Below are 14,505 nucleotides of genomic sequence, written 5' to 3'. Positions count from 1 at the left end.
CAAGTCATCCTGCCCAGGCCGGGCCTTTGCCACCATGGGTGAGCTAGCCAGCAAGCAGCAGGGAGAAGACGTTGGCTCAGAAGGCCTGGGGTTCTGGGCAAGTAGAGGGAAATGACCTTAGTGGGGTTCCTCAGCCCCCTTGCCCCACTGGTGTGCAGAGGAAGACCCAGCATTGCTCCCTGGGATCCTCTTTTATAGGCTTATATGTGGGGGGGCAGCTTCCTTTCTCTTCAGTGTCTCTGTTTCATTCAGTTTGACCCCTCTCATCTCTCATCTGAGAGCCTTGCCTGTGCTCCCCAAACCACTCCTGGCCTAGAGGGTTGACCTGGCTGGTTTAACCGAGAGAAAGTTGGCAGGGAGGGGCTCTGGGGCCTGGACCCTGGACTTGCATTGCCTCAGACAGGGTTGTGTAGAACAGGCCTCTCCCCTCCCCCACCTAGGGCAGATGAAGGAATGCTTCTGAGCAGCAAGACCCGGGCTGGCACTTAGGCTGATATTTTGAGGCTTTCAGTAGAGAAGTCCTCAAAGGAGATCCCAGGGGACTTGCAATTATCCAATTAACACAACATGCCAGTTTCCGAGGTGTCCTGGAGTTCCTCAAGGCTGCTCAGATAAGGACTGACAGGAGGAAAGATCCATGAAGTTCTGGTCCTTGTCTGTGTACACAATGCTGGGGATGATTAACGGGCTGGGGCGGGGGGGGGGGGGGGGGGGGGAAGGTGCAAGGAGGGAGGTCAGAAAAAGAGATGAGGGATGGAGCTCAAAGGCTCTCAGACAAAATGACCAGTCTTGGATCTCTGGGGGAGGAGGGCTCTGTCTGCACTAAACAAAGCATATTTAACATCAGCACTGTTTTGGGGAGACCTGGGTAGCCTGGGAGACCTCTTGGTAGCCAGTATCAATTGCCCCAGCCATGCACAGGGCAGCAACCTTCTTTCTGCATTTCCACCATCTTTATTTCTCTTCACAAGATAAACAGAGAAACGCACACCCATGCTGTCACCAAACTGGGGCCCAGAGAAACCAATCTAACGATTCCTGGGAACGCCTGATCTGGTTTAGTTGTGGGATTTCTCTGCCTTTAGAGTCCATGGTTCTTGGTCCCACTGCTTTGAAGAATGAACAGGTCGACCAGATGAAGTGCAGTGGGCAGCAAAGCTTACCCAGTGATAGTACAAAGCTCCCGGAGAGGGAGGGTCGGCCCCAGTGGAGTTTCCCCTTGGGGTTTCTAAGTTGAGGGGTTTTCATCAGCTGTGTTAGGGCAGGAAGATCAGATTCCTCTCCCTCACTGCACCCCTTAGCACCGTCTCCTTGGCCAGGGAGAGCTGCCTCCCTCCCTTTGTCAGGCTCTGGAAAGGCAGAGTAGGGAAAGGTAAAGATGGGGGAGGGCAGGAAGGAAGTGCCAGGCCTAGAAAGGGGCAGGCCCAGGCCCAGCGCAGGGAAGGAGGGAAACAGGCCTTGAAAGTGTTAGCTAAGAACCACAGTCTTGGTGGGGAAGGAGGAGCTGCAGGGACTGGAGTATCTCAGGCCCTCTCAGTGGGTGGGGCCTGGAGCAGGGGTACCTGGGAAACAGGCCTCCCTCTGGAATTCAGAGCAGAGCTGCTGTCTAAGTCACGGACCTCTGGAATCTATAAGATAGAGGACTGCAAAGGGGTGCCACACTCCAAAAGGACAGCTTAGGGTGAGTATGACATATTGCCAGACGCATGGACTCCTGGCCCCAGTTTCCAGGATCCTTCTCATTGCCTGGACCCCCAACTAGCAAGAGAGAAGCCCCTCCCCTGGGTGGCTGCTCAGAAACCTGGAGGTCGGGAGAGACAGTGGTAAAGGATACACACCTGCAGAGATGGGGCCATGTGAAAGGGTTTTTGATCTACCCCTACCTGATCTCCCAACTGTCCTAAGAAATTCTGAGGATTCTAGAAACTCCACCCCAGAAGGCTTCACCCACCCCTTCAGGGCAAGGCTGAGCTCAGGGGCTCTGGCTTTTGTTGCTATGACCGTTGAGTCCAGGTTTCCAATCCTCCCAGCTTTCTGGGGGCTCTTTTCCTCCCAAAAGGCAACTCGGAGTACCATCTCAAGTACCATCTGAAGAGAAAGTTCTGCCCTCAGAACTCATTTTAAACCATGACCTGCAAACCAGGTCAAACGCAAATCCGACTCACCTGTGGCTGGCCCGTTCGTTCTAAGGGGAAAAACTGAGGCAACTGAGTTTTGTTGGAATTGACAGAATCTTCTGTAAGTCCCATGTTCCTGTTCCAGCAGAGTTTCTCCTGACTGAAGTCGTTCACCGGCTCATTATTAATAGACGTTTCTGGAGCAGCATCTGTGCACCTGGGGAAAGTTTACGGCAATAAAGGACACAGTCTCTTCCCTCCAGAAACTCATGCAATGGGGACAAGGGAGGAGGTTACTTGGAAGTTCGGGCCGAGGGGACAGACGTAGGAGGCCTTCTGCAAGAAGTCACTCGTGGATGCTAACCCACAAGTGAATTAGAGGGAAAGGCATCTGGGAGAGGGAAAGGCATCTGGGAGCGGGAAGGGCACGAGGTGCCACAGGTACACCCCCTCATCCCTGTCCCATCCTTCAGGGAACAGCCAGCCCTTGTGCTTCTCCGCAGAGCGGGAGGGTAGAGCGCCACGTCTGCCCCTTCGTTCGGGGTTTCTGCGCATTGAAGGGACTGTCCCGCTGTTCTCTCCGCAGCCACGCACCATGTGGTGGGTCCTGCTGCCCCTGCCGCTGCTGCTGCCCACTGCGCTGCACCTCTGCTGGGCAGGGCCTCCCCAGGAGAGGGGCCCGCTTTTCCGGCTGACTCGGCAGGACTCTCGGGAAAGCGGGACCGCCAACGCCACGGTCTCGCCCTGCGAGGGGCTGCCCGCCGCGGGAGCGTCGACCTTGACCCTGGCGAACCGCAGCCTGGAGCGCCTGCCCAACTGCCTGCCGCCCGCGCTGCGCAGCCTAGACGCCAGCCACAACCTGCTGCGCGCCCTGAGCGCGGCAGAGCTCGGCGCCCTGCCGCGGCTGCAGGCGCTGACGCTGCGCCACAACCGCATCGCCGCGCTGCGCTGGGGCCCCGGCGGGCCGGCGGCGCTGCACACGCTGGACCTCAGCTACAACCGGCTGGCCACGCTGCCGCCGTGCGCCGGGCCCGCGCTGCCCGGCCTCCGCTCGCTAGCGCTCGCCGGAAACCCGCTGCAGGCGCTGCAGCCCGAGGCCTTCGCCTGCCTCCCGGCGCTGCGCCTCCTCAACCTCTCCGGCACCGCGCTGGGCCGCGACCCGGGGGCGGGTATCGCCGACGGGGCCTTCGCTGGAGCGGGCGGCGCGCTCGAGGTCCTGGACCTCAGCGGCACGTTCCTGGAGCGCGGTGAGTCCGGGCGGCGCCGGGAGTTCGGAGCCGGGCTGGGCGGGCGCTCCCGGTGCTGGGCCATGAGCTTCCTCCGGGGTGGGGGTGGGGCAGCGACCAGGGCACCGAGCTCCCCGTGTGGCTCAGAAAGGGCCCCACCTCGGTTTGCAGAGCCCAACAGCCCGGTTCGAAGGGCACAGGGTGGTTAACTTCTGAGGGCCGAGTGGTGGGGACTGTTAGTAGGGATCTCTGCTTTCCTTAGGAGGGAACCAAGGCGCGGACAGGGGAATGAGCGGCCCGCGGTTTAAGTGATGACTCCAAATCTGAGCCCGGGCATTCGGGCCCAGAGCCCAGCCTTAGCCACTCTGTTTACTGCTACCTAGCGGAGCTGACAAATGCTTGTAGAATGGGGAAGTGGGATCGCTTCGAGGCTGAGTAATGAATGAAGTTAGCACCAAGCACGCAGTTAACCTGAGCATGAATTCGTTGATCTTTCTACTTGGTTTGGCTCAAGTGGTTTCTGTGAACGTTGAATCTTCAAACAAGACACATGCACTTGGCATGTTTTGACTGATTCACTAGGGTGGTTTTATTTAAAAACAACAACAACACTATATATGCCTATAATCACCTATTCCACCGTGGACAGAAAAAAAGAGCGAGAATGGAAAACAGGGAAAGTAGCACATTCTCCATTTGTTAGGGGAGCCACAAAATTAGGTTTCGGCCTTGATCTCCTCTCCCCCTCCCTTACCCCTCTCAAAATCATCCCCACTTCTGGTAGCCATCAGAGTGAAATCTGGGGTATTTCCCTGTGAAGTTTAACAAGAGGATGGGCAACAGCGGCCTTGGAGACAGTGTCCTGGGTTCACGTCCTCACGCCATCCCTCCCCAGCTGTGTGGCCCTGGGCCTGTCCTCCTCCTCTCTGACTTTAGCTGCCCCAGGGCTAGAAGGCAGGCAGGCAGCCTAGTGAGTCTCTGAGGGCTCTTCCCACTGAAATGGTCTATGCTTCTGAGATTCCCAAAGCTGTTAATTGTCCATGCTCATCAATGACCTTTATGACTCACCTCGTCCGTCTCCTTCTTTCCTTAATGCTGTGCTGGCCTCACGGGTTTGTGCCTTCCTGGGTAGTGGGCAGTTTCCCCCTCTGTATTTCAGTTCGGTCAGGGTGGATCAGAGACCTGCCGAAGCTCACATCTCTCCATCTGAGGAAGATGCCCAGGCTGCGGATCCTGGAGGCGGCTGTTTTCAAGATGACCCCCAACCTGCAGCAGCTGGATTGTCAAGACTCGTCCGCCCTGACTTCTGTCCACACACAGCTCTTCCAAGACACTCCTCGCCTACAGGTCCTTCTATTCCAGAAGTAAGTGTTTTCTTTCTTCTTCTTTTTTTAAAATATTTTATTTATTTATTTGACAGACGGAGGTCACAAGTAGGCAGAGAGGCAGGCAGAGAGAGAGGAGGAAGCAGGTTCCCTGCTGAGCAGAGAGCCCGATGCGGGGCTCGATCCCAGGACCCTGATATCATGACTTGGTCCAAAAGCAGAGGCTTACCCCACTGAGCCACCCAGGCGCCTCCCCAGAAGTGTTTTCTAAGACACATGTGGATCCCGTAACTGATTTCTGCCCATTACACTAAATTGAACACATATAACCATTTATAGCGCTAACCAGAACTTCATTTCTCTCCCTCTTCTCCTTTGCATCCTCCCTGGATTTCTGTTCTTCTTCCTCCTTTGGGTGATGTCTTGATCGGGTACCAGATAGTCCATTGGCCTAATAAACATGCAACTCAGTCTTGTCCAGAGTAAGAGTAAAACTCCAAACTCTCATGCGTGTAAAGTTTCCTTTAAGCCCAGGCTGAGAAACTTGCTGTGGGAAGAGGGCAGGAGGCATCAGGGTCTTCTGTTACTGGATCCACCTGCTTCCCCCCACCCACCTGCAGGGGTTTATGCAGTTCAGCCCTTCCGAGGTTTGAATGGGTCTAGGGAGGAAATGTGAGAGGACAGAACGGTCCTACTTGCAGTTGGGACCCAGGGTCTGTCCTTTCAGGCCTGGTTGTCCAAAGTGTCACTGCACTCACCCTCCTGACCTGACTTCTGCAGGAAGGGCAGCATACCTTTGAAGGTGAGCCCAGGGGCGCCTGGGTGGCTCAGTGGGTTAGAGCCTCTGCCTTCAGCTCAGGTCATAATCCCAGGGTCCTGGGATCGAGCCCTGCGTCGGGCTCTCTGTTCAGCAGGGAGCCTGCTTCCCTTCCTCTCTCTCTCTGCCTGCCTCTCTGCCTACTTGTGATCTCTGTCAAATAAATAAATAAAATCTTAAAAAAAAATGAAGGTGAGCCCAGACCACCTCCTTTCCTGGGGGCCCACATCTGGACCCCTGAAGCAACTTTGCCCCTCATCACCTTTCAAAGTAGCCACTTTTCTCTTTTCTCTGCTAGCACCAGCCATAACCCGAGTATTCACTTTGGGGTTTGGCGTGGGAACAAAGGAAACAGAACACGCAGAGCACTTAGCTCAGTGCCTGACCTATTACGGTACTTGCTGTACCGTTCATGAAGATGATACAGTGGTGGTAAAGAAGGTGATGGGGATGATGGCCGTGACAGTGATGGTGGTGACGGTGATGTTGTTGGTAATGATGGTGAATTGGGGACAGTGAGGGTAATCGTGATGATGATGGTGGTGGTAGTGCTGTTGGTGAGAGGGTTATTAGCCTCTCGGGCTCCGACTCCTCTTCTGAGCCTCAGACTCATATGGAAGGTATCAGATGTGGAGCCATGCTGCCTCGGCTCAAATCCTGACCCCATCCCTGGTCACACACCCCACCTCCGCGGACCCCAGGGTAAGAACACTTACCATCCAGTCACCACATTCAGCCAAGAGGTCTGTCTAAATCATAATCTGATTGAGTCTCCTGCCAAATGAAAACCTTGCAGTGCCTTCTGTGGCCGAAGGAGAAGGTTTAATCCCTCTGGCTCATCTTAGGCTCCCCCACCCCCACTGTAACACTTGTGTTCTAGCCAGGGGGTGGGGAAGGAGCCAGCCACTTGCTTTCTTGGTGCTCTCAAGTGTCTCCATCTGCCCTGCTGGTCCCTCTCCCCACTTTTAGCCTGGCCTACTCTCTGCTCTCCTTAGCTCACCCACAGCCTTCCCTAGGGGGCCTGTGTTAAATAGTCATATTGGGTGCCCTGGCATGGCCACCTCCCACCAGTGAGGGGATGGCCACCTTCCTGGCTGTTCTGCCCACCCAGTGTGCCCAGAGCCTTCCACAGTCCCCTCTGACATGCAGGAGGGCGGGGCAGTAGTTCAGCAAAGAAGTGAAAAGAGGGGGCACCTGAGTGGCTCAGTTGTTTAAGCATCTGCCTTCAACTCAGATCATGATCCCAGCATCCTGGGATTGAGCCCCATGTTGGGCTCTCTGCTCAGCGGGGAGTCTGCTTCTCCCACTCCCTGCTGTTCCCCCTACTTGTTCTCTCTCTCTGTGCCAAATAAATAAAATCTTAAAAGGGGGGGGCACCTGGGTGGCTCAGTGGGTTAAAGCCTCTGCCTTCTGCTTAGGTCATTATCCCAGGGTCCTGGGATCGAGTCCCACATCGGGCTCTCTGCTGAGCGGGGAGCCTGCTTCCCACCCCCCATCTCGCCCCGCCTGCCTCTGCCTACTTGTGATCTCCGTCAAATAAAATCTAAAAAAAAAAAAAAAAAATCGAAAATAGGTTATTTAGGAGAGCAAATGAACCTCCTTTCACACTAGGGCTCTGTAAGTTACAATGCGACCCACACCAGGATGTGAGCCAGGCCCTCCCGTACCTCCATGTAGGTGGTGATTCGAATTGATTTTTTTTTTTTTTTAAAGATTTTATTTATTTATTTGTCAGAGAGAGAGAGGGAGAGAGAGCGAGCACAGGCAGACAGAATGGCAGGCAGAGGCAGAGGGAGAAGCAGGCTCCCTGACGAGCAAGGAGCCCGATGTGGGACTCGATCCCAGGACGCTGGGATCATGACCCGAGCCGAAGGCAGCTGCTTAACCAACTGAGCCACCCAGGCGTCCCTCGAATTGATTTCATCGCATGCAAGCTGCACTGGTGGCAGAAAGGGCCGCCGGATAAGGAAAGGATTCATTTTCCTTATCTGTAGAAGGAGCAGAATATCATTCTCTCACTGATTTGTCATAATGATGTCACTGAGATAATGACTGTAAAGCCCTGGGGAACCTTACCTGCTCAAAAAGATGACAATCCTTTTCCCCTCTCCCCCTTCAGGCAAAATTAAAAATATTTTCTTGGGATGCTGAAGTGCTAAGTGATCTCTGATTCTAAGATTTCCACTCTGGCTCTGTGAAATCGGCTGAAAGCAAGCATGCATATATGTATATATTCATATATGTGCTTTACGTTTCCGTGTGGACATACTCCTTGCAACGTGACTTGGCAGCTCCTCCCATCAAGAACTGGAGTCTATCCTCCACCTCTTGAAGCTGCACTTGGCCATGTGACTTGCTTAGGCAAGTGGGACATTAGCAAAAGTGACCCTAGCAGAGGCTTGAAAGCAGTTGAGGATTGGAGCTTTTCCCTTCCTGGGTAGCCCACCTGGGAGCCCTCCTCCCTCACCCCCCTCTACCACCCTGTGCACTAGGCTGGGCTAGCCTCCTGAATGATGAGTATATGGAGGGAGGCCCCAGCAAACCTAGTTGAGGCTCCATATATGTGAGGCTGTCCTAGATCTTCCAGCCCCAGCTGAGCTGGCTTGGACCACAAGAACCACAGAATCAGGAGAAAGAACAGATAATTGTTGTTTTAAGCTACTAAGTTTTGGGGAAATTTCTTCTCAGCGAGAGCTTGATACACTCCAGCAAGGCATCGTTCAAAGGACTAGTGTTGAGTACCATCAGCAATAGCTTAACTGCAATAGCCCATATTCCAGAGTGTTCTCATTAAGAGCTTCTGCCATTTCTTATGACTGGTTTATAATAACAATATCTTACTTTCGGGTAGAGATGTACACTTATAAGCGGTTTCATTGTCATAGACTCTTGGCGATATAGCACATGGGCAGGGGAATACTGTCTCCATTGGATAGGAGGGGTGAGCGTGACTGAGTTGGTTGGTATCTCCACTTTACAGATGACAAAAAAAAAAAAAGTCCAAGGTCATTAAAGAGTTTCGTCCAAAGTAGTATCCTCTAAGCCCTAACAGAATGGTTTTGCAGTGACACCACCATGGCTCTCTGGCAATAGTTTTGACTAGGTTTTTAAAGCCTGACTTGATTTTTTTATGTTTCAGCTGCAACTTGAGTTCTTTCCCTCCGTGGAGCCTGCATTCCTCCCAAGTCCTGTCCATCAGCCTCTTTGGCAACCCCCTCATTTGCAGCTGTGAATTGTCCTGGCTCCTCAGGGATGCAAAGAGGACTGTCCTAAGCAGGTAACACATTTACAAAGCAGATGACTAAGAGGTGAGCCGAAATTCTCACAGCTTATGGCTTGCCCTTCTTGAGCAGGTTGGCAGAGTGGCAGGGAGAGCATGGAGGGACAGGATGGTTTTAATGGGTCAAGACAGGAGGTGGGCCCTCTCATCTCCACTCGCATCTCATTGGCCAGATGTCGGTCACAGGCCACACCTACTACAGGGGAGGCTGGGTAATGTAGTCTAGGTTTATGCCCAGTAGGGGGGGAAATGGGCTAAGTCAACAGCTAGATTGTCTCTGCTGAAACAGGCTTATCTGTGTTCCATTTTACTGATGGGTGGGTTGGGGCCCAAAGAGATGAAGTGCTTGCTTGGGTTCATGCAGCCGTTGGGTGGAGGAAGCAGGATCTATCTGCCTCCAAAATGGTGCTCTTAACTACTGGGCCCCACTAGTGAGTCCCCAAGATGCAGCCTGGTCCCCTGAATCATTCAGCCCAAGGCCAATGGGCTTACAGAGCTCTTGTGGGACAGGGAAAAAGAAGTCCTTCAAGGACTTCCCATTGACTGTTGGCTAGAAGAGCTGTTTTTGCCATGGGGAGCCATGCTCAGGCTGGCTACCAGAAAACACTCAAACCAGCTCCACCAGCCCCTCTAGCTCACTTTAGGAGACACCTCCCTCCATCCTGTGCTTTTTTTTTTTTTTTTTTATGTTCCACCCAAACCCAGCTGTGAAGTGGGGATCTGTCTACCCCCCACCCCCTCATGTTATCTCCAAAGATAAGGACCCAGGCCCTTTGCAGGGAAGGGTCTCATTACAGTATTAATGAAGAGACTGAGAGTGTAGCCTCTGCACACCACTTACTACTGTTGATTTTGGCTGCATTACTGAACTTCTCTGTGCCTCTGTTCCCCATCGTAAAATCGGGAGAATAGTGGCTACCTCATAAGGCTATAAAGATTAAATTAGTTGATACAGTAAAGTGCTAACAGTAGTTACTGGCATATGGCAAGAACTCAGAAAATGTTAGCTGGTATGAGTATTATTACTAGTACTCAGCCCGGAAGTAGATAGGTGACAACAAAATGGCAGACTACACTTGGAGAATCAGAACTACCACACAAACCTGCCCTGGGTTTAGGTTCTGCCACTTGCTATCTTGGGCAATTAGTTCCTTTTTTTTTTTTAAGATCTTATTTATTTATTTGACAGAGATCACAAATAGGCAGAGAGGCAGGCGGGGCGGGGGGGAGCAGGCTCCCCGCTGAGCAGAGAGCCCAACATGGGGCTCCATCCCAGGACCCTGAGATCATGACCTGAGCCAAAGGCAGAGGCTTAACCCACTGAGTCACCCAGGCATCCCAGTTAGTTGCTTTTGCTGAGCTTCTGTTTCTTTCTCTGCCCAACGGAAATGATGAGGGAAGCCTACTCCACTGGTTGCCCTAGGGGTCAGGGAAGTGAAGGATGGAGAGTGTGTGGCCGGCGGGACCTAGCAGACATATTTGGGTTTGATGAGCGGGATTGTCTGCACTGAGGACTCAAACACCTTCTAACTGGTTGGTCTCCCCTCTAGGGCAGCAGACACTGTGTGTGTACCGGCTTCAGGATCCCGAGACACCTTCTCAGCCCCTCTTTCGCTGTCCCAGCTGCCCACTGTGTGCCATCTAGACCAAAGCACCACCCTCAATTCCAGCTCGCCCCAGGCTGTTCCCTTCACCCACCAACCATCTACGCAGGGTCTCACCACCCCATGGAGCACAGCCCCCTCCACTCGACCTGTGGAAGCTGGACAGAGTGTCACCAAGCCCCCCTCCTTCCCCGCGGATTCCGCCACACAAAGTGCATGGTCCCACAGTGGCATCAAGGTGGGGACCGTCGGCTCCACGGCCATCCCCACAGCAGATTCTAGCACCTCCAGCGCTCTGCGCAGGGCTGCAAGCACAGCTGGGGCAGAGCACCAAGAGCACGCTGACATGCTGGTCCATGCGCCTCACGTGTCAGCTGCTTCCACCCCCTCGGCCGGCAAACACCCTGGGCTCTTCTCTACCCCCTGGAGCCGGGTGCAGACGCCCCAGCCTGACTACAGGGCACAGGCCACCCTGCAGGCGCCTCACCCGAGTCCTTCTGAGGGCGCGATTCCAGTCTTGCTGTTGGACGACTCCAGTGAGGAGGAGGAGGAGGGGCAGAAGGAGGAGGTGGGAGCGCCTCCCCAGGATGTCCCCTGTGATTACCACCCCTGCAAGCACCTGCAGACCCCGTGCGCGGACCTGCAAAGACGCTTGCGGTGTCGATGCCCCGGGCTCAGCGGGGAGGACACCCTCCCGGACCCCCCCAGGCTGCAGGCAGTGACCGAGACCACCGACACGTCGGCCCTCGTGCACTGGTGCGCCCCCAACTCGGTGGTGCACGGCTACCAAATCCACTACTCTCCTGAGGGCTGGGCGGAAAACCAGTCGGTGACAGTGGTGGCGGACATCTATGCCACCGCCCGGCAGCACCCCCTGTATGGGCTCTCACCGGGCACCATGTACCGCGTGTGCGTCCTGGCCGCCAACCGCGCGGGCCTGAGCCAGCCTGTCCAGGCCTCGGGCTGGACGCGGGCGTGCGCCGCCTTCACCACCAAGCCCAGCTTTGTGCTGGTCTTCGCAGGGCTGTGCGCTGCCTGCGGCCTCCTGCTCGTCACCACCCTGCTGCTGGCCGCATGTCTGTGCCACCGCAGCAGAAGGGCACGCCCGCAGCGCTACGACACGCACCTGGTGGCCTACAAAAACCCAGCCTTCGACTACCCGCTGAAGCTCCAGACGCTCAGTTAGCTCTGCACCCCCTCCTCCACCAGAGCTTAAGAACTAGCCGCCCGTGTTTAGAAAAGAAGAGACAGAGGGTCAAAGAGGACCCTGTCAGCTCAGAATGCCTCTGTGAATTTCTGTGAAGCCAGCACTCTTGCAGCACAAAGGGAACTTGCCATGCAGTTTCTCTGTCCGGGGAACCACTGCTTTCCCTGCTGCCTTCTCTGTGCCCGGAAATGTGACAATTCACACCAGACCACTCCCGTTGCCACAGCACAGCCTTGTGTGTTATTTGTGTTTTTCAGCAGTCAGTGCCCCTTCGTGTCCAGTCGAATAGATTGGGTGTGTAAGTAGGAAGAGATAAAACAGTTCACACAATTCAGTCTCTTTTGCCATTCTGGAAGTGACATCCTCAAGTCATTTCAGGGACGTTCCCTCTGGTCAAGCTTCTGGCTAAAGCAGGTTGTATTCAAGGAATCAACTCCTGTGGATTCTTAATCTGAGAACTGGGGTAAGGGAGAACTACTGGTTATGTTTCCTGAGGCTGCCTGGGGTTTATTGCGTCTCTTGGCAAAAAAATGTGCTTTTAGCTTTGTAGTTAAAACTGCAGTCTTCTGGGAACCTCTGTGAAACACAAGGACAAGCTGTCCTTTTTAAAGTCATTGTCTACTGGACTTCTCCATAGTGTAAGTGGTCAAAGAAACTATGAACTCCTTTTCTTAAGAAAGAGCAATAGGATCACTTCCAGTGATGAAGTGAAGAGATGAACAAAAAAGAACGTCAAGGCTCTAGCTAGAAGCCAAAGCATTTGCTCTCCATTGCATCAAACAGTGCCTTCATGATTTGTATCTGAGTGTGGGCAACGCCTTTCAACACCCCTCTTCACTTGTATACCAATGTTAAAAAACCGTTTTTTATAAAATTACAATGTGTGTCATTACTTCTAGATTTTAATTTTCTAAGTATTTATTTCACTTTTCTGTGACTACTGGAACAATTACCACAAATTAGGTGGGTTAAAACAACAGAAATCTGTTCTTAGGGTTCAGGCCAGAAAACCACAACCAAGGTTATCAGCAGGAGTGGTTTCTTCTGGAGACTCAGAACTGTTCCATGCCTGTTCTGGTTGCTAGCTGTCCTGGGTGCTCCTTGGTTTGCAAATAAATCCAATTGATGCCTTCATTATCTTATGGCATTCTCTGCGTCCAAATTTCCCTCTTTAAGAAAATATTTCTCCCCCCATCTTTACAGAGATATAACTGACATATAACTTTGTGTAAGTTCATGGTGTGCAACCCGATTTGATACACGTATATATTGGGAAATGATTATAAAAAGGTTCCCTTCACTTCACATGGGTACCTTTTTGTGTGTGGTAAGAACTTTGAAGACCTACTTTCTAAGCAACTTTCAGGTATACATTATTAACTATAATCATTGTGCTGTCTTCTGGGGATCATTATCATTTCCAGAACTTACTCATAACTGGAAGTTTGTACCCTTTTACCACATTCACCCATTGTCTCCCACCCGTATGAACCACCAATCTATTGCTGTTTCTAGGAGTTGGGTTTTTTGTTTTTTGTTTTTAAGATTTCACATATAAGTGGAATCATACAGAATTTGTCCTACTCTGCCTTATCTCACTTTGGTATAATGCCCTCAAGTTCCATCTACGTTGTTACAAATGGCAGGGTTTCCATTTTTATGGCTGGATAATAAACATCACTCTGTGTGTCTGTGTATTTATACCACATTTTATCCATTCATCCATTGACACTTGGGTTCCTTCCATGTCTTGGCTATTGTAAATAATGCTGCGGTGAACACAGAGTGCATATCTTCAAGATGATTTCATTTCCTTCCAGGATATACCCAGAAGTCAAACTTCTCTTTTTAAAATTATTTTTATTAACATATAATGTATTATGTGTCCCAGGGGTACAGGTCTGTGAATCATCAGGCTTAAACATTTCACGGCACTCACCATAGCACATACCCTCCAAGCTTCTGTCTTCTGATAAGGACAGCAGGCATTAGATTATGGCCCACACAAATCCAGTAGGACTTCGTCCTAACATGATTACGTCTGCAAAGATCCCATTTCTAAGTAAGGTCACATTCACAAGTACCAGGGCTTAGAACCTGAACATTATCTTTTGGGGGGAGACAATTCAATCCCAAACAGCATTTATTTCTGTTTAAAAAAAATCAAGTTTGGGCACCTGGGTGGCTCAGTGGGTGAAGTGTCTGCCTTTGGCTCAGGTCATGATCTCAGGGTCCTGGCATCCAGCCCCAGGTCAAGTTCCTGCTCAGCAGAGAGGCTGCTTCTCCCTCTCCCTCCCTCCCCGCCACCCCAGGCTCATGCTCTAATAAATAAAATCTTAAAAAAAAAAAAAAATCAAGTTTGGGTAACTGGGAGGCTCAGTTAAGTGTCTGCCTTTGGCTCAAGTCATGATCCCAGGGTCCTGGCATTGAACCCTGTGTCTGGTTCCCTGCTCAGTGGGGAGTCTGCTTCTGCCCCTCCCCTCTGCTTGTGACTAATAAATAAATAAAATCTTTAATTAAAAAAAACAAAATCAAGTTTGATTCCCACATATCTTGCTTCCAAAATGTGCTGAGGCACAAAAACCATGCTGCAGAAACTCAATATACCCCAATCTCACCTCAATAGGTGTCTAAAGTTTTGAAAAGGCTTTCCAAAATTCTAAGGTGGATCCCAAGTTTCATCAGATATGTAACCAAGAAAATTGGACTAAGCAATCTTTTAAGATACCTACCAGCTCCTGATTAAAAACTGGAAAGCAAAAGCCAAAAATGTGACTACCAGACTTCAGACACGTAATCATCTGAATGCCTTTTTAAATTTACTATCAGGATTGAATCCAATATATGGAGGCACCAAAATGAATTTGTCGTGCTTGGCTCCATTAGAATATACACTCAAACATGCCTAATACATTTCCAGTGTTTTGTA

General features: G+C 51.9%; 1 protein-coding gene across 1 annotated transcript; it reads left to right on the top strand.

Moving 5' to 3' along the window:
* Positions 1-2,712: 2,712 nt before the first annotated feature.
* On the top strand, positions 2,713-12,847 carry LOC111141717 (leucine rich repeat neuronal 4). Its single transcript, XM_022494499.1, has 4 exons — positions 2,713-3,364; positions 4,503-4,707; positions 8,625-8,762; positions 10,316-12,847. The coding sequence occupies exons 1-4, from the start codon at positions 2,713-2,715 to the stop codon at positions 11,553-11,555; spliced, it is 2,235 nt and encodes a 744-aa protein (XP_022350207.1). The 3' UTR covers positions 11,556-12,847.
* Positions 12,848-14,505: the final 1,658 nt, after the last annotated feature.

The sequence above is a fragment of the Enhydra lutris genome, unplaced genomic scaffold, assembly GCF_002288905.1.
Source record: "Enhydra lutris kenyoni isolate GAN:26980312 unplaced genomic scaffold, ASM228890v2 scaffoldscaffold6, whole genome shotgun sequence".
Classification (NCBI taxonomy): Eukaryota; Metazoa; Chordata; class Mammalia; order Carnivora; family Mustelidae; genus Enhydra; species Enhydra lutris.
Note: the sequence above shows the minus strand (reverse complement) of the source record. Positions and strands in the feature narration are given on the sequence as shown.